Source organism: Aspergillus saccharolyticus, assembly GCF_003184585.1.
Source record: "Aspergillus saccharolyticus JOP 1030-1 unplaced genomic scaffold BP01scaffold_13, whole genome shotgun sequence".
In the NCBI taxonomy this organism is placed as follows: domain Eukaryota; kingdom Fungi; phylum Ascomycota; class Eurotiomycetes; order Eurotiales; family Aspergillaceae; genus Aspergillus; species Aspergillus saccharolyticus.
The window spans coordinates 154,438-172,916 of record NW_020290623.1 but is presented as its reverse complement, the minus strand read 5'-3'; the positions used below and the strand labels follow the sequence as shown (position 1 = coordinate 172,916).

Below are 18,479 nucleotides of genomic sequence, written 5' to 3'. Positions count from 1 at the left end.
CAATTCTCAGTATCTAACCGGCATCGGACCTCCTTGGACCGTCAAAGAGGTGATCATTATGCCCAGCCCGACAAGGCCCGTGATTGGCGCATGATCTCCTTCGGTCGACGGGAAGCCGACCGAGCTTTGACTTCAACACAACACATCAATGATGCTATATTTGGATTTTGGACCCTGCCTCTCACCCGATCTGTTGTTCCTTCAACTTCATTGTGTTCTCCGACTATCCCTCGAGTATCTTCCGTTGCGGCGCAGGTTGGTGACTATGCCCTCTGCAGACACATCTTAACCATGGTGATGTAGTCTTTGGCTTTCTTAGAGGCAGGCTCGACACCAGTCATTTCCGACTAATCAACCATGTATCATCGCAGCTCAAATCCCTGAAACAGCTGCTGACTGACACATACGAGCACTCAATGCAGCATGGAATAGTCCATGTGAATCCTACATCCTTCAGGTTCTACCTCTCGACAATGAACTCAACTCAACAATACTAAAGCGGATCGATAGATTACTGTACGTATAACACCCATTACCGAAACTTTATCTTGTCGTAAAAGATGCAGATTAATAGTCTCTGTAGAGCCTGCTGTGCTATAAGTGAACGAGAGAAAGAGTCCGGGTCCGGTCTATCAGCCAGCTAGAGCATTTAAAACTCGAGTGCGACCAGAATTCTATCAGTTAATCTATTGAGACTGGCCGCTAGGAACGATCGATGCCTTTGCATACTAACAACGACAGAGTCACCACCACAGTAGCGACTTTTGAAAAGCATGTGCTAGCCAATCAAGCTCATTAGAAACGAATCTAGCAGCCGAAGCTACTGGTGCCGCCATCATTCGGACTCAGTCCAACCTTAGGGTTCCTCATAGCAAGTAGTATAACGAGGATCTGCATGATCTATGGCGCTTCGAACTGAAGCCAGTCAAGCCACTCGACAGAGCATGGAGAGAAGTTCAGTGTCCTGTTGCTTGCGCACGAGATTTCAGCAGGGCCGTCTATTGAGGTGCGGTCCCCGACCATAAGGTTGTGCAGGTTTCCCGAACCAACTTTTCTTAGTCGAAGTACATACGGATTTGTCTCTGCTTTTCGCCGTGGACTGTCGTCGGTTCGTCGCTGTCATGCATGACGGGTAGGTATCTCTCAGCAAGCAATTGATGGCAGGGTAGATCATGGCTTTCCAGTACATTAAGATGTGCAAGATACTATGCAGGACCGTGCGAATCATTTCAATACTCTATGGGATGGAACCTGACTAAAGCAAGCAATATCACAATGTCCAAGCACACAGACTTGCGGAGTGGTGTACTCTCATAGAGCGAATGTTGAATTGAAAGAGGATGCTGACTCGCAGCCAAGCAGCCTTATTTCGTTTTTCTGAAACGTCCTGCAGCACATATTCTTCAGCGCTCATTGGAGCCTAGTATTTCATTCTGAGTGAATGATGGGACGCCGCTGCCATTCGCCGCTGGCATAGGCACGAGATCTTATGCTTACCATAAGCGATGCGTTCTTCAGAGAAATCATATTAATCAGTGATACTGTCAATGCTGTGAGATGTAGTATATGGCACTCTGACCTACGAGTGCTGTTTCAGACTGGAACAGGTCTCTTTGAATTTCGCGCAGCTAGCGCATGTTCCGTGAGATAAAACACCACTAAGTGCTGGGTTGTGGTGCCTCAGGAGAGCAGGGGCTGACAGGGTTTAATGCGCAAGGCTGATGATGATCTTTTTGGTTTGCCAGCTATCGCGGCGACGATCCTGCTGAGAAGAAAGAGATATTGAGGCCTTTCTTGATAGCACCAAGTTATGCTTCAATGTTCTGAAGTGTTCATTCATGAGATGTATTGTTGGTGGAGAAGCGAAGCGATATCGGAGGAGCTGAATCTCAACCTCAAGTACAAATTGTCTCCTATTCAGACTTCAAGAATCAAGATAGGTTCTGCAAGCTGGTGGGCCCACCACAAAAATTCGACAGGCCCTTGTCGATTGTCGCTGATATAGTGCTCGGGCCAGAGCAAATTCTTCGGCCGAACAGCTCCCCCACACCAATACGATTCCTCCCGTTCGCAAACCACACATCTTTGGTGCGCTATGAGGCATTTTGATCCTACTATGTCGACAGACATAGTATAACAATTCAACTCTTTGAGAGAGAAAGTCAGAGAAATTCCGCCCCTGGCATATAAAGAATGTCAGCTCGTATGACACGTGGATTGGAGCTATACAAGAGTGATCGACATTGAAGACTCCTGAACAACCGAAGATTTAAAGCTATAGCAGCTGCACTAAATTAGTATGCAGCTCAACTCCACGTCATTCGCCCGCTGAAGTCTATCAGTCGCGGGCTTCAAAGTTTGATCAAATTGATAACAGAGATTGTGATGCACGACCCCTGTGACCACGTTCTATAATTGCCCTTTTAATTTCTTTACTTGCATCGGTTGCTTTTTTTTTACCCCCTGCTGCCATGCGCCTCGGATTCATCCATCAGCTGCACTGCCATCGCTCGCTCCCTCGCTATCTGCATCGTAAATCGCATATACCGCGGGGTGCTGTTGTTGTTCATGTTGTTGCTTCAAGCTCTTTGACCGCCGTTTGGAAGAAATATACTGCCTCCTCGCAGATTGCTCCTCGCTTTCGTGATCCGTTCAAGGTACTCCCATGTTCACACCGATGACAGCTTCTGTCGGTGCTGCCTGGACTCCTGCGAATTCTGTAGGCTGGGCATCACCTGCAATGCCTACTCCTCAAATTCCCGCACTGCTTGTAGCATCGCAGGAGCAACAAATACCGCTACAGCCCGTCAGTCCGCTCTGGAAATTCTCCGCGGCATTTTCGTCGCAAGTACTGCTTGTAGGGTGTGTCATTGGCCATCTATCCAGAAATGCAACGATCAAGGTGCTGATCAGTTTTTATCCGTGAAGGTTCCTGGTACTCCCTCTGGCATTTGGGGATGACGAGGCTGAGTCCCTAGCGGACAAGACAACCGCGACGATCGCAGCTTTCGTTCTCATCGCTCTTGCATACTCTTTGTCACTCGCAGTCGTCTGCTTCCAGTTTCATGACCGCAAATTCCTGCTAAATTCTCTGTTTCTGTAAGTGCTTCTTGACGATCTTCCATGCCATCTAGCTGACACTTCTCAGACCTTGCCTGTGTTCAAACCTCCTCGCTCTTTTGAACGTCGTGCTCAACATCAGCTGTCGAAAGCTACTGCCAATAGGCACCTTAGAGTCTGTCAGCTTGGGTCTCCCTAGCGCTTTTGCTTTCCTTTCAGGCTTTGGAGCTTTCTGTGCCTACGCGTGGAACGTTCCCGGTGTCTTTGGAGCGGACGACCACGATCGTCCACACTTGACTGATGAAGAGATGCAGCGACAGCAATTACAGAGGCTCTTAGAACCCGATTCCTCCAAAAAGAGCCGGAAGTCCAGGTTGTATCAGAAAACCTTTCAAGTCAAGGCCCCTGATCTAGTCAACCCCGCAAAGGGCTGGGATACTTTTATACCTCCTCCCAGAGAGGAGAACTTTTTCAGATGAGATATCGTTTAATGTCTTGAAGGTGTAACTTGGAGTGATTGTGATGTCAGTATTAGTGCGCTTGAAAGTCAGACTTAGAAAGTTTTCGCTCCATAATCGTGCTCAATAATGTCTTAGTAGATGCCGTAATCACTAATATGTAGTTATCTGCTTTGACTTCAGCCTCGTCATCACTGGAGAACACCGCCTGGGTCATAGTAAAATGAAAGCATTCAGCTATAGCCGTGAGCACCATTTCATACGATTCAGGCACCTGGGCTAGTTTCTCATAGTCACCTGGCTTCAGGCGTTTCTGCACGGGTCAGATGCCTCATGGCGAAATATCATCTTTACTGAGCTCTAGGGTGATAAACAAGTGGCTACTAGATGCCTTGGGGACCTCAAAGTACTTATATTTGTCCTCGTCGAATCAGCAGCCTATTGCGCAGCCAGCGTAGCTAGTATACCACAGAATCAGCTCAAGCACCAAGCTTGACAGGACGTACCGAGTATGTGAGTGTTAGCATGTTGATCCTATTGAGGTCCTCTGTGCGACATCTGTCATCTGACAAGCTGGCGGTCACATTCATTCCATAGACTATGCCGAGGCTGACACCAACCTGCCTCAACTCGCCTATCCCTACCAGTGCACCAGATCAGATGTAGCCTTATGAACGACCTACTCGAACAACAACTCCATAACCAACTAAGTTAGATGAAGATCAGTTCATAGTCCGATCCATAGATTGGAACCTCGGCAATTACCCGATTGGGACCGACCGTGCGGAACAGCACGGCGGGACTAGGTAATGGAGACTCCAACTTCCCCTCCAAAAAGTGGTCGTTAGTCTTGCCTTCTGACCCCTTTCTCCATTCATTCTTGAAGAGATACTCTCTCTATCTCAGCGTCTCCCAGCAAATCTCGACCCTCATTCGTGTTTATCCAGGGCTGTGCTCGCCCACGATGGCCAAATCAGTAACCCTGTTCGAACCCCTGCCGCTGGACCCCTCGAAGGCGCCGATAGAGAACGTCCTGGAGCTGACCCCTGTGGTTGACGTGGGCAACGTATGTCATTCAATGCACTTCCCGCCATTGGAGAAGCCGATTCTGATTCCGACCGCTTTCACAAGGATGTATTCACAAACACGCGGCCTCTGTGGCATCCTCCGGGCGCGCGAGGCATTTACGGCGGTGCCGCCATCGCCCAATCTCTTGCCGCCGCAATGCAAACCGTCCCGGAGGATTTCGCGGTCCACAGCATGCATTGTTATTTCGTTCTGGCCGGTGACTCCGAACTCCCCATCCTCTACCACGTCGAGCGAGTCCGTGACGGCCGAAGTTTCATTACCCGCACCGTGCAAGCGAGGCAGCGCGGCCGACCTATCTTCACCACAACGTTGAGTTTCAGTAAAGCCAACAGCGGCGGAAAAAAGAAGCTGGAACATGCCTCATCTATGCCGTCTGTTGCACTTCCGGAGGAGTCGGAAGCTGGCGCCAAGCGTGCCCTTCAGCAGTCAGGCGGCGGGCCATTCGAATCACACCGAGCGGGAATCGTAAACCGTCTGTATTCAATGCGCAATGATGGCGACTCCTTGAGTTCTTGCGGCTGACGATTGTAGGTCACTTGCCCCCGGAAGACAAGAAGGTCAGACGCTTCTTCCGATCACGAGGCAGAATCTCCGATGCAGGAGGCCACCGTGCCCACTTGTCCGCCCTTGCATACATCACCGACAGCTATTTCATTGGTACTGTGTCAAGAGTCCACGATATCCCGCGCTTCTCCTCGCCGGCCGAGCTTGAGAAGCTTCTCAAGGCCCTTAAGAACCCATCGGATTTGGACGATGAAGACATCGCGCGTGCGCTCAAAGAGCTGAAGGAGGAGGAACCCGTGGAGCTTCGCCGTCGGTTGGAGGGCGCTTTGAGCAAGGCCACAAATCAGGACCCTGAGGAACATAAGGAAGTAGGCATGATGGTTAGCCTTGACCACTCGATCCACTTTCATAACCCCTGGGCCTTCCGAGCCGACGAATGGATGCTCTGTGAGATGGAAAGTCCGTGGGCTGGCGAGGGAAGAGGCTTGGCTCGCCAGAAGATCTGGTCCAAGGATGGTATTCTAATCGCCACATGCACGCAAGAGGTATGATTGTCCTACGTGGTCAATGTCCCCGCATCATGGGAGTCAGTGCTAATGCTGGGTTTGAAACAGGGTGTCGTACGGCTCAAGCAGGATGAACCCCCACGTTCGAAGATCTGAGGAATGTGACGTCTACATATTTTATACCCTTCCCGCATATTAGAGCTGTCACTTGAGTATACTATATTCTCCTTGTCATGGATGCATACCCAATCGTTGTTACAATTCACCGGTTCATCTGTCCGTTTTCTTTCCCTGTCTTCGTTATCATTCTGATTGATACTCGCGTTGTCAATCTATTGTGCAGCGGTCGCTGCTCAGCTTTAGACAAGTGGAACTGGTTGTTCGGAATTATTTTCCATGTTAAACCTCGTTCACAAATCCTCCACTCTCATTACGGTTAGTGATATAATGGTCATAAATCATACAAATCCACCCTTTCTCTACCATACCAATGAGTAGAACCACCAGAGACAAGAAAAAGAAAGCAGACAGCCGGCCCACCCAAGAACGGATATCAGGACAACAGAAGGGAATATAAAGAGAGCCACGATAAAAGGAAAACAGGCTCAAAAAGTACAGATGCAATGCGAAGGACAGTGACTTTTGCAAGCAATCATCAAACAGCCGCCCTATAGAATGCAACGAAAGGATGCGCTTTGGGAATGGCAAAAGACCACCAATGCTCTTGTTTGCGTTCTTCCAGGTTTGTTTGTTCGGGTTTCTTCCTTCCTCACCATTAAACTTCCTGCTTCTCCATCATTCGAGTTTTCTTCTCACAGAACTCGAGTGCTTTGGGTCCCCAGACCTCTCGACCTTTGTATTCTCCCACATACTCGGGCCAACTTTTAATCTCCTTGGCTAGATTTTGCAGCTCCTGCATCGGCAGCTCCTCCAGTGTTGTCAAGAAGGTCTTGACGCCAAACACAATAGTCCCCGTCCGAGGCAAACGACGGAACGTCTGACGCTCACGTCGAATCACAATGTCCTGCGGGAAAGGATTTGGATTGTCTTCAGACAACGAAGTTGGCCGATAAAGGATATCGAACAGTTCCTCGTCGGGTCGTTTTACTTCCACAAAGTAGTTGGATCTCTCCATCGGTGATTCCGGAGTGAGGCGAGCGAGGAATCTGAAATCAAGAAGTCAGTGTCTCCAATTCCATATGCCAGTCTATGCACAAGGTCACTTACTTGCTAACAGAGTTAGCGACTTGCTGGTGCCACAGGGGTACAGGATTATGAAGCTTGGAGATGGTCCATCCAATGCGTTCTTGTACCGTCCATCCCACAGGGAAAAGGCTTGCGCTGGCAGCTCTATAGTTTTTGATCAGCTACTGTCCGAGTATGCGATGAAGTATCCCTCTCGCGTTAACTAACAGGTAGTATTCATCATCCTCATTCTTCATGAGGATGCTCAAATCCTCCATCGTTAACCTCACGGCAACCTCAAGCGGGTCGACTTCTTTATTCTGCCCGCCAAAGGTGAAATTCTCCCCTGTCATCGTGTTGTGGATGGTCCACTCGTCGCCGGACCTTTTTCGTTCAAAAACCGTCGGGAACCGCTGGCAAAGAAAGTCGACCACCTCCTCCAATGCTTCCATGCACGCGTCGTATGACTCTGGTAGGCATTGCAATACTTTGCTCTTTTCTTTCTCCAGCAACTGACTCCGGACAACATGCTCAGCCATGTAGTTGTTGTCGACAGTGAGCCAATTTGCCACATCCAACCTGCGGACATCCATCATCACCCGATATCGCTCCCGACCCTTGATGGGCTGAGCGGGGTATGGTTTGAGGTCATTGCAGTTTACTTTCCGGCTTGGATTCGGCATCCATCGGGACAAGAGGGTTTCTCGGATCTTCGAAACAATGAGGAAAAGAAACGCACACGCAACACCAGCGCATATGAAGGTATTCATTGCCCGTCAAGAGAGGTTTTCACAAGGAAAGGGGTATGACAAGGTCTGACACGGAAGGAGAGGTGGATGAGGATGGAGGCCGGTTTGCAAAGGCACTTTGACCACTCTTATATATCAAAGGCTTCAACGCAGTGCAAACCAGACTGGCGGACTAACGATGGCGAACCCCATCCCCCGGTGAGGGTAATAGCCCCAATTATATTCATGACGGCAGATTATAGTGTCCGGGATCATCATTAGGTCAGACAATATCAACAAGGGGATTTCTAGATGCCGAATTTCAGGATACTGGGTCGTTTTCTGATACGTTCTGCCTTTCCCCGCAAAAGCCGCAATTCGCCGCCCCGAAAAAAGAAAAAGACCTGACAGTATCCACATGATCCAACCATATTATCCAGCATTCTGTTGAAATAAAAGTCGACTGGGCCCCTTCTGGTGAACGCGGAGAAGAGGATCCATTGAGAGGCGAACTTTAAGTGGCTTAGTTGACCCAGCGATGCGCAGGTCCGTCTCCGCTCTAGATCCGCAGCCAGAGCATGTACTAAGCCTCCAGTGTAGTTGCGACGGTACCATTACCTATCTGCTTAGCTCAAGCTGAGCGAGTGTGGCACGAACTTAATGCGCTTACTCATATTCCGAGGGTGTAAGCTAACTAACTAACGACAAGGGAAAATAGAAGAGAAAAAAAAAAGATAGTCATGGCTGTGACGGTACGCCGTACATCTGCGCCCTCCCAGGAAAATCATCAGGCGGAGCCCACGCGTATTTTTGTCCGTGCGCCTCAATAGGAAAGGCCTCGTGAGCTGAACCCGATCCGAGTTCAGGGAACATTGATTCCCCTGTCTAACAGGTTCCTGCGGTTCCGCCCCAGCGGTATTCGTCTTTTATTCCCCGGAGCGGACGCGGTCAGGAAGGGACGGGTTACTCGACGACATCAAGGGAATGAGAAAGAAATGGCGCACTCCAGCATGAAAGCCGGGCAGGCGTGTTTCCATACCGGATTGTTGAGAGAATATCCTACATCATCTATCCCCTGTGCGCTGAAGTGAGCGATGAACCGAGAGGAAGCGCGTGGGATCCTGCGTGGGGCCGACATCAGCTCGGCATCGGCTGGTCATCAGCTCGAATGTAAGAGGATGATCATCAATTAGGCGGCTATGAAATTCTACGGGGTCAGCCTGCCATGCTGAGTCCGATTGAAGGCACCCAGGAGGTCTGTCTCCATAAGCCTTCATTGACGTGCCGGGTCTGCTGGCCATTTCGGACGCTGCGACTGGTCAGATGGGTTCGGAGCGGCAGTGACACTATCTTGAGGCTAACTCGTTCAGAGAAAGTAAGTAATCAACTCTGACGTACTATGAGGTGTCCTTGCAGTCCGTCTAGCCGTCACAACCAGTCCTTTGTTGCCTTCCCCACGGGATGCAGACCCTACACCATGAACCGACTAGCGAGATTGGATGCGAGGTGCATATACATACCTTGCATACATTTGCAGAAGACTAACATGCTAGTCATTGAGCGATAAAAGTGGCCGCAGCGAATCCAGCAACTTCAGCAGCAGCAGCAGCAGCAACAGCAGCAACTACAACATGTTGCCTACCACAGCAATGAAAGGGGAAAAGGCTACCAGATTTCAGCGGGCGATCCACCTCTCCAACACGAGTCCAGATTTCGGGGCCGTCTAAGACAAGCTCTCCACTCTCTTCCTATCCCACTGGGGTCTTGCGCTGCAACCGCTTCAGGTCGCGCAAAGCGCGCTTGCCGCAGGTCAGCAAGGAATTAATTATTCGCAGCGAACCGGTACGTTTGCTCCTTTCAGGGTGTTGCCGATGCTGGTGTCTCAAGGAGGAATGCGCTTTTTTTACCCTTTTCATTGTTTTGCCTATTCCTTGATTCTCCTCTTTACCTTAATTGCTCACCTCCTTTCCTTTCTTGCCCATTTTCGGCCTTTTCATTGCTTTTTTTCCTTTCCAAAACTTTGATTCCAGTTTACTCTGATTTTTTCTTTTCTTGTTTTCTTCTTCGTTGCCTTCTCAAACCCTTTCGGCAAACCTTAGATCCTCTCACCATCAACTCCCAGTTATGGATCCGTTTCGTGTCTCTCGCACACATCCCAGGCTTACAGCACTTGCCTCTGGCCTTCACCCGCCACCGACGATGTCAAATCCTCCGAGATACACCAACGGCCGGTAAAACGCCTATGATATCGCTCCCATTGCCTTTCGTGTCAGACTGTCCATGGCAGACTTTAAACCAAGGAGCTTTTAGTGCTCTTTAGTGGAGGTTCACTTCTCCCAATTGGTTCATCACTATGGATCGGCCTTGTCCCATCATCAACGCGATCGCCTCTCGAAGGCCTGGCCAGGACCCCCTTCGCCTACGTGGATAGGACATTATCTTCCGAGTTGATAAGCCGGCACGCGGTGCGCGAACAAGAAATTACACTTTATCAACGATAATCAAAGGGTGGGTCAGGATTGCGAGGACAGCGGGCCAAACGGCACTGCTCCATGCTGTGACCTCGGCCTCTCCAGTCCCCAATCTTGCCTCAGACCAAGTAGTCTCCTCCCTCTTCTCCACACTAAGGAACGGAGCGCGAGAAAGAGCATTCGAGGCCTCAAGAGAAGCCGCGATCCAGTGTCTGTGGGCCTCGACTGGACCACAAGTGGACCTAAGTGGATTGAACCACCGTGCACGGACGGTTGGCTAAGTTGGGGCAGGGCAATGATCTTCCACGATTCTCCGAATGGTGATGATAGTACGGTTAGATAGTGCCGGACTGGGTAACTACTGCTTCCTCGCGGGATAAAGGATGGGCTCGCAGGGAAGTTCGTACTTGTGTCAGGGCTGGTTTTATCCAGCTCTTAAACACCAACACCAACAGAGCTGCAGTGGGCCAATCCTAGCGATGAATTGGAGTTAATGTTGCCGCACATCATAGTAGGAGAGCAAGGATGTACATCCATGGCTGAATCTCGCCCCTGTGGTCTTATCCTAAAATTGATAGCTGCAGAAACCCACCGATGCGAGGTAGATTAACACTACAGGAGCGGAGAAAGCCAGAGACGTGGAGGTGCAGTGCATGGGGGCCGTAACCCGGGATGGAGGAGCTTGCCATGGAAGTCTCTTTGTGTGTTTTTCACTCTATTATCCGGGTTTCTGAATCGGTCAGCATGTGATATGTCATCATGTGATCTGGTGCACTCCAGACTGGTTTCTCTCGACGTGCTGTCGGCCTCCTGCCTTGCCCCGTCGTCGACCTAAATCTACCATAGCTGCCATTGTGCGCTTGGTATGGTCGAGCCCTGCAGCCGAAGAGATATCGAGCCAAGCGAGAACGGACTGGGCCAGGGATAGCGGTGCCATCAACGCAGCCTTAGATTTTGAAGTTGGAGTTTGGAGCTCGTTCGAACTTCTTCCCCTCATGCACGAGGCTCAATCTGGGGTCTAGTGGAGCTGACATTATTGCTGACACCCAGAAAGCTGCACACTACCGACCTGTCATCGGAACAAGAGCCTGTTTGCCTCTAGTTGCATTGGGCCCACGATATGGTTTCCCAACATAGCAACCGCGACAGTTTTCCCACCTCGAGTCCTATGCCAAGAACTATGGGCATCTATCATGCCATAGTCGGCACGGTATCCTCTTGAGCCGAGACAAAAGCCGCCAAAGGTTTGATGTTCCGTTGACCATGAACTCGTCCAGTGGGATCTTGAATTAAGAAAGCCTTGGTGATGTCAGGTCTTCGACGACGGGGTTCCAGCGTGACCGATTGGGCTGGCGGAAATTTGAGCTTCTGTCCGTTCTGATGAACAATGATGAGCAAGCAAGGTTGGGATAGCAGACATCATCCAGAAAGGAGAGGCAATTCAAGATAGCTTTTCTAGCCAGTCAACCACGTCAACTGTTGGGAGGGATGTCACTAGCTGTTGCTACTGCAGGCCGGTTCGAGTCTCCGTGTCGATTTGGTCAACGTGGAGGTGAATCAATTCGTGCTTGTCTTGAGGCGCCGATCACAGCAGACAACAATGGTCGACAAAAGCCTCGAAAAATCAACTGGGCGTTGTTTATCAAGGTCTGCGCGTGAACGTCACGGCCATGGGTCCATATTGAGACAGGGTCTCGTGAACATCCTGACATCCTGAGCACTCTGATGTTGAGATACGCACACCTGAGATGATGGTGGACGCCTCTTTGTCCTCAGCTGACTAGACAAAGTCACTGCGCGCGTTCGCCGTTATTCAATCCGAGCCGAGATTGTCCGATCTGAGAATCTCAGACAAGAGCCAGAAATCATGCGGCCATATTCACCGCAAAGGGAAGGTCCCACCGTTGGCATGGGTGGTCGTTCGGGTCGGTGTCTGTACGTATCTGAGCCAGTACAGACTTGACTTGCTGACCCTGGTCATTGCGAAATTGTCTTTCTTTGACCCCAGTACCTGGTCTTCACGGGGCAACTATAGCAGGCTTGCTTCTCCAAAGTGTTTTGATGCGCCACCGCATTCATTTGGCTTGGTTGGCATGCAATACTCGAACCTCTACCAGTATAGTGCATGAACACTTGTGGTAGCGGAGTATAGGCCGATACCAACTGAACCGACACATCTACAAGTCTGCGATCCGCATAATTCTCGGATGTTGGGCTCTAACGAAAGTCGACGAATAGCTGAAAGGTAACTCTTGTCATTCGGCCTTGCGCAAGCCGTGTGTTAGGATTCGACGCTGATCGAGAATGACAAGTCAAAGACTAACATGACATGCTGGATGTTTCGAAGACAGAATCCTAGAGGGCATTTCTCAGGCTTCAAAAGTAACCCTCTCTTTAGATTATCACTCTCTACCTTCTATCTACAAGGATCTTTCTAGAGACCACGTCAGATTAGGCGTCAAGGTCCCCAATTCCCGATAGATCAACCTCGGAGAACCCCCTCCGACGCGGATCCGATAGGTCCCCAAGCAAACATGCATCTCCAATAAGATATGATGCGCACCGCCATCTCGCACCCGAAAAAGCCCGCAGCAACCACCAATCAACGGTTGTTCTGGGTGGGTGGAAGCTCTGTACCTCGGATCGTTCGGAACGGCTAAGCAGGGTAGGGCAGAGGGGTTGTCAATGCATCCGAACCGGTTTCTTTTCAACATCTCGTCTTGAACGAAGCTGTGGCAAAACCAAAGAAGATCAACAGGACAATACGTATGGTGTAGGTGAGTCAAGTAGGATAACGTCAGTAGCTCGGTAATTCGAGACAACAATGATCCCATAGTTGAATTTAATTTAATGACAAACAAATCAAGCACACAAACAAGGAAGCATTACAAGATAAACGAAGCGCCACGCATTAGTTCTCTTATTGTTCTTGATGACAACAGATGCCCTACTATGCCCTACTACAGTAATTAGTAATTTATGATGCAACTAGTCATTACATCTCCTTCTTCTTTTCTTTGACTTTTCCTGGTCTTGCTTTTTCTTTTTTCTTTTTTTTTTTTTTTACATTTTCTTCCTTCCCTCTCCTCCGCCCAATGCCCATCCCAGTTCACCCACGTCCAGAGCCGATAATGCATCCGGATGTGGCGCGTGATCTGATCTTTACTTTTTTCGGTCCTGTAGGCTGTTGGACTCTGCCCTCCAATGCCCTTCTTTCTACGCATGTCATTACATGTGTGGATTGTCGTCATGGTTTCAGCCAGTGGTGGGGTGGACGGCGGGGGCACGAGCTTCATTGGGTGGGTTGGATGGTTTCTAGAATGTGCTGTCTGGTATGGAGGAGTACTTGCTTGTATGTAGTTATAGTTATGTACGAGTACTCCCTGGAGATAGTATACTAGACCTTGACTTCCTTTTAAAAAAAACAGCCGGGAAACTTTGGTGATTTGGGTATGCTGCAATGAGTGCACTAGGTCCAGTCAGGAGCATTTGATTTAGTTTTCAATCATGTCATATGATCTTGCTTTCACTTGGTTGTAGATTAGGTGAACAAGCGTTACTCGGTGATACGTCGCTTGTTGATGATCAAGTTCTCTGTCTTTTGTTCGGAGGGAGTGAGTGAGTATGTGTGTGTATTCTGATATTACTTAGAGAAGAAACCGAGGAAGCAGTCTAGAGATACTCGGGCTAGTATCAGTTGAACGTCGCTTCGTTTGTTTTCTTGTAAGCGGGGAAGGGATAAGTATACAGTAGTAAGCACCTCGTAGGCTGGTGTATATTTAGTACTGGGTAGTTGTAGATGCATAGTAGTGATGTCTTACCCCATTCTACTTATTGCCTTGTAAAGGGTAGCAGGGAAGGTGTGTTTACAGCCTAGTGATTAGAACTTACTTGTGAAGCGTTGGAAGTCAGGCTTCTTCAGTAATACTTATATATTCTACTAGTTTGGTATTATTTGCTGGCTTATATCTATGAACCTAGTGGCACACAATTACTCTATCCACCACAGATCCTGCCCACTGCCCACCAAACCCGTGCCTTTTCTGCACAGCAAAATCCAGAACATAACCTCGCTTTATCCTCTATCGACGGTATGTACGGTAGTACATACTCATCAGAGGAGGAGTCCCCCTGTGGCTAACCTAACTGACACTTCTCAAACTTACTGCCTCGTCTACGGAGTATCCTATACATACACACATGATATCTCTATCTGTCTATGCGGTACTTACATTATTTTATGATCACGAGTAGCCCCTTCTCATGAAGAGTGAAGAGTTCATGATTTCTCGCTCTCCCTGCCCTTTTCGTTCCCCAATCCTGACATCTTCTGGATGGGGGGATATTCTTTGGACAGGGGAGTTCATTATGCTTACTCCGGGTTATAATTTGGTCTTCTTCGTGCTGCTACTGGGTACCAGGCAGAGAAAATAGTCATAAATGTACTGTATGGCACCGTGGTGTCGAGATCTGCTGCTGCTGTTACTGCGCTGCGATTTGTTACTACTTAGTACGACTTACCGCGGCTTGTGGAAGTATATACCACCCACCCATGAATCCCAAGCAGGAAGACCGCACATAACCAACAACCTATGAGTTATTTGTAGAATTCACACCTATAAGATCAAGTAGACAGCCCCTTTCCATCATGGACCCCCCCCACCCCCCCTCCTCCCCAAGTCATAACAAACTCAGAAGCCTCAGCCATCCCACCCATCAGAGTCCATCAAGGCATCGGCCTAAAGGCAACATGATAAGGCACTACTTTCCTCATGCCTGACGGACCAGGCAGGGCATCTATATCCGTCTTACTGATTCGGCAAAATATCGTCAACATATATTCCCCTGTACATGAATAGCAGCAAGAAGCTAGGGCCTCCCTAGCTCAGCAGGCTGGCCACCCATCTGACACCGGCAGGTCACACTTCGACAAGCACCCATCAGCAGTCAAGCTGCTCGAGGAGGATGGGTGCGTGTGCTTGATTCGTGTTTTAGTATGGATGACGACGTCTAGCTGATGAGACGATGATGGTTTCATTACTTCTCCTAATGTCCACCTGCTCTACGGGAACAATTCAAGCTGCGCGTAATCAATCGTATACTCAATCATGGCAGAGGTCGGCTTATATCCAAACATAACGAAACAGTTCATCAAGCATCATCTCGAGCAAAAGGTATCAAAGTATAACCAGGATGTCCAACCACAGAATGGAGGCCCCACCGACTTGATACTGGTGTGCTTCCGTTGCGACGACCACCAAATCAAGCTCGATACAAAGCGTCCACTCAAGGAGAAAGAAAAAAAAAATTAAACGCCATCCTATTGCAGCATCTTTGTGTCTCATGAATGGTTGTATCGCACGCGTAGATGGATCAAAAAAAAAAGAAACTGCGGACCGACTCTCTTTCTTCTACCGGGTATCATCATCTTTGTATCCTGTCGCGCCCCCTTCCTCAGGTAAAGTTGAAAGCAAAACTAGCGGAACTTGGCCCTGCAGCGTCCCATCACTTCACCCTGGCACACCAGTTCTGCACTGAACTCACTGCCGTCAAGAGTCAAGTAGATATCGAAGTAAACGCGGTAAAAGGTTCCTTGAGGGGTGTCCATGCGCTCAAAATCCGTCTCAAGGTTCTTGCGGGAGAGGTCCGATGTAAGGGTGACCACTTCCTTGATGCCTGCAGTATGTGTCAGTTCTGATGAGCAAGTGTCTTAAGCAAATGGACTCACGTGGATCCTTGGTGTACTCGGGACACACATCCTCGTCACAGGCATACAGAATATCCTCGTACATGAGGGTGGCCCCTGGAGCAACCTGCCGGAAGAAGCTGACCTTGACCGGCTCGCCTATCTTGACTCTCTCGCCTTTCTGCATGAAGATCTGCCGCGTGTACTTGCAGCGGTCGCGACCGTCGAGACTGGGAACCCGGTACTGTTCCGGGTGATAGCCTTCTTTGAACGGCTGTAGCGTCGCCATCAGATAGTGCCGACGAGCCACACGGTGGGTGACCACCCGCTCAGTGATTCCCGCCGTCACGGCACCCTTCACAATCGCCGCAACCGAGTCCATGGGCCGGACAACCTTGGTCTGATATTGTGGCGGTACGTGCAACTTGATCTGCTGGAAGAGGTATTCGGAGGCACCGAATCCACCCACCACGAGAACGTTCTGGATCGAAGGTCAGTGCTGGAACCCTACACATCAAGCGTGCATCGACATACCTGTAGCGACCGGTTCTGCGCTTGGATCGCGATGATCTGGTTGCGCACCAACTCTAAAATGCGGTTCACCACCGGCTCGAAACATTGCAGGATTTCCTCATTAGTGAAGGTCATATACCCTTCCTCAATGCCCGCATCGGGGAAGTCGGCCTCGATACCCACATCCACCGCCCATTTCTGGCCGTTGTTGCGGAAGTCCGCCTTGATACGATTCTCGAAGTCCATTATGCACTTGGCGTAAACCTTGCCAGCCGTGCGGGAGGATTCGGGCAGCTTCATTTTCCGAATCTTGGCCCTCAGAATATTACTGAAATTCCGATTCAGCGCCGTGGAACCGCAGGAATCACCCGAGCCGCCTGTGCATTCCGCAACGCTGAAGGGTGACTCTTCTTCGACCTCGTATGCGATCAAGTCCACCGTGCCACCACCGCAATCCACAATAAGGATGGCATCGCCCACTTTGAGGTTCAGCAACCCTGTTTTGGCGCAGAAAAGGGCGGCTGCCTCTGGTTCCGAGATCAAAGTGAGGCGGTTGTCGTTCTCGTCGCGCAGGAAACCGGCTTGGAGGGCGGCCGCACGGGTCGCCGCCTTCCCTGCATCGTTCCAGATGGCCGGGACGGTGAGGTAATATCGAATGTTCCGCTCTTCCCGCGTAAACACTTCACCGAGGGTCTTCTGAAGCTGAGCCCGCATGGCTTGTCGCAACTTGAACAAGTAGTCGGCGGCCACATCGATCTCGGACTTACCCGGCGGCAAGGGCGGCAGGTTGATGGGGTCGATGTAGGTATTGCCGGAGAGCATGAGCTGGAGTTTGAACCACTCAACCTTCTGGACCCCTTGCTTTGGGTACCCAGTCGGAGCCAGCGCGTCTGCAATATCCGGGCCCCAGCCCACCACCTTCTGGTATTGGTCGTAGTATAGCACCGTGGGAATCTAGAGAGACCGAAACCCGGGTTAGCAACCGAGAGGTGTCTGCATCGAGATTTTGGGTAAAAAGTTAAGGGCCCACCTTCTGCTTGGTGTGAGTTCCTGCTCCAGGCCACTCGGTGATAATATCTTCCCGAGCTTCATTATTGGTCGCAAAAGCGAAAGCGACGCCGGAGAAGGTCGTGCCAAAGTCGATTCCCACGATCAGCTGGGCCTTGCTGCGGCCGGCGCCTTCGACCTCGACGGCGGGGTTGCGCAAGTATTGGGGTTGATGCAGGCCGGGGTTCATTCCCGGGGCCATGGGCTGCTGCAGCCCATACCCCGGGGGAGCGCCCATAGGAGATTGCGAGTACTGCAGGCTCGTGTTGATGGAGGGCGGGTGGTGAGGGCCCGGCGGCAACGGGCTGGTGGGCCGGCCCACCGTGTTGTAGGTATAACTCGGGGGACGGCCCAGCGAATTTTGGTTGTTCATGGGTAGACTGGTTGTAGAGGAGCTGTGACCGGAGGGAGGAGAGCTGGGCGAGGTAGAGGAAGGAGGAGCGACCAGTGTGGTGGTCGAGGGCGCAGTGCTGATTCCCTGGCTTGATAGGGTCGACACGGGTGGAGGTTGCGGGGTTGTGTTGTTCTTGTTGCGCTTCGTCCCAAAGGTGAACGATTTGAAGTTTAAGCGTGAGCTCATCAGGTCCCTTATTGTGAGCTACCGTTCAAGCGACGGATGGGAGGGAACAAAGGGAAGGAAGAAGACGGAGGGGGGGGATACGAGGCGGGGAGGGAGGGAGGGAGGGAGGGGAGATTGAAAAGAGGCGGACGCGAGGGAGGAACAAGCAGCAGCAGAACAGAGAGGAGAGGAGAACACGAGGATTGGCGCAGAATAAGCAGGTGATTGACTAAGAAGCGATATGAACGAGTTAGGAGAGGAAGAAAGTGGTCAAAGGAAGAGACGGAGAAAGGGAACGGATGTAAGACGAGCGAAAATAGCGAGGAGGCAGTGCCGCGATAGAGTGAGTGAGTGATCGATAATCAAAGGGAGGGCGAGAAAGAGAGAGAGAGAGAGAGAGAGAGAGAGAGAGAGAAAGTGGGGAGAGTCAAATTGCGGGGACAACAAACAACCACTGCACACTTTCAAAACAGCCACTAATCAACAGGGCTGAGTCGATGGACGGACTGATTTGGTTCCTGATTATGCTGATGAACAGGATAAAATTGTTGGAGGAGAGAAGGAGAGAGGTGAATGGAGGAACTTGAGAGAAGGAGTGACAAATTAAGCACCCCAGGTGGTGGAAGCTGGAGAGGCAGGCTGTCAGATTTGCCGGAATTGTGAATGCGCCCTG

The 18,479-nt window shown here is 50.3% G+C and overlaps 4 protein-coding genes across 4 annotated transcripts; 2 read left to right on the top strand and 2 right to left on the bottom strand.

Moving 5' to 3' along the window:
• Positions 1-2,428: 2,428 nt before the first annotated feature.
• Positions 2,429-3,572, top strand: BP01DRAFT_356311 (uncharacterized protein). The gene is made up of 3 exons (XM_025574915.1): positions 2,429-2,862; positions 2,929-3,099; positions 3,149-3,572. The coding sequence occupies exons 1-3, from the start codon at positions 2,741-2,743 to the stop codon at positions 3,537-3,539; spliced, it is 684 nt and encodes a 227-aa protein (XP_025431665.1). The 5' UTR covers positions 2,429-2,740; the 3' UTR covers positions 3,540-3,572.
• A 722-nt stretch (positions 3,573-4,294) lies between these two features.
• Positions 4,295-6,068, top strand: BP01DRAFT_391451 (acyl-CoA thioesterase II). The gene is made up of 4 exons (XM_025578084.1): positions 4,295-4,584; positions 4,650-5,079; positions 5,139-5,656; positions 5,726-6,068. The coding sequence occupies exons 1-4, from the start codon at positions 4,483-4,485 to the stop codon at positions 5,771-5,773; spliced, it is 1,098 nt and encodes a 365-aa protein (XP_025431664.1). The 5' UTR covers positions 4,295-4,482; the 3' UTR covers positions 5,774-6,068.
• A 156-nt stretch (positions 6,069-6,224) lies between these two features.
• On the bottom strand, positions 6,225-7,767 carry BP01DRAFT_36483 (heme-dependent oxidative N-demethylase family protein). Its single transcript, XM_025576337.1, has 3 exons — positions 7,031-7,767; positions 6,845-6,967; positions 6,225-6,783 (listed from the first exon to the last, which is right to left on the bottom strand). Exons 1-3 carry the CDS (start codon positions 7,570-7,572, stop codon positions 6,393-6,395), a joined length of 1,056 nt encoding a protein of 351 aa, XP_025431663.1. The 5' UTR covers positions 7,573-7,767; the 3' UTR covers positions 6,225-6,392.
• Positions 7,768-15,083: 7,316 nt separating this feature from the next.
• On the bottom strand, positions 15,084-17,870 carry BP01DRAFT_356305 (Hsp70 family protein). Its single transcript, XM_025574914.1, has 4 exons — positions 17,231-17,870; positions 16,222-17,154; positions 15,730-16,168; positions 15,084-15,677 (listed from the first exon to the last, which is right to left on the bottom strand). The coding sequence occupies exons 1-4, from the start codon at positions 17,825-17,827 to the stop codon at positions 15,478-15,480; spliced, it is 2,169 nt and encodes a 722-aa protein (XP_025431662.1). The 5' UTR covers positions 17,828-17,870; the 3' UTR covers positions 15,084-15,477.
• Between the last annotated feature and the right edge of the window lie 609 nt (positions 17,871-18,479).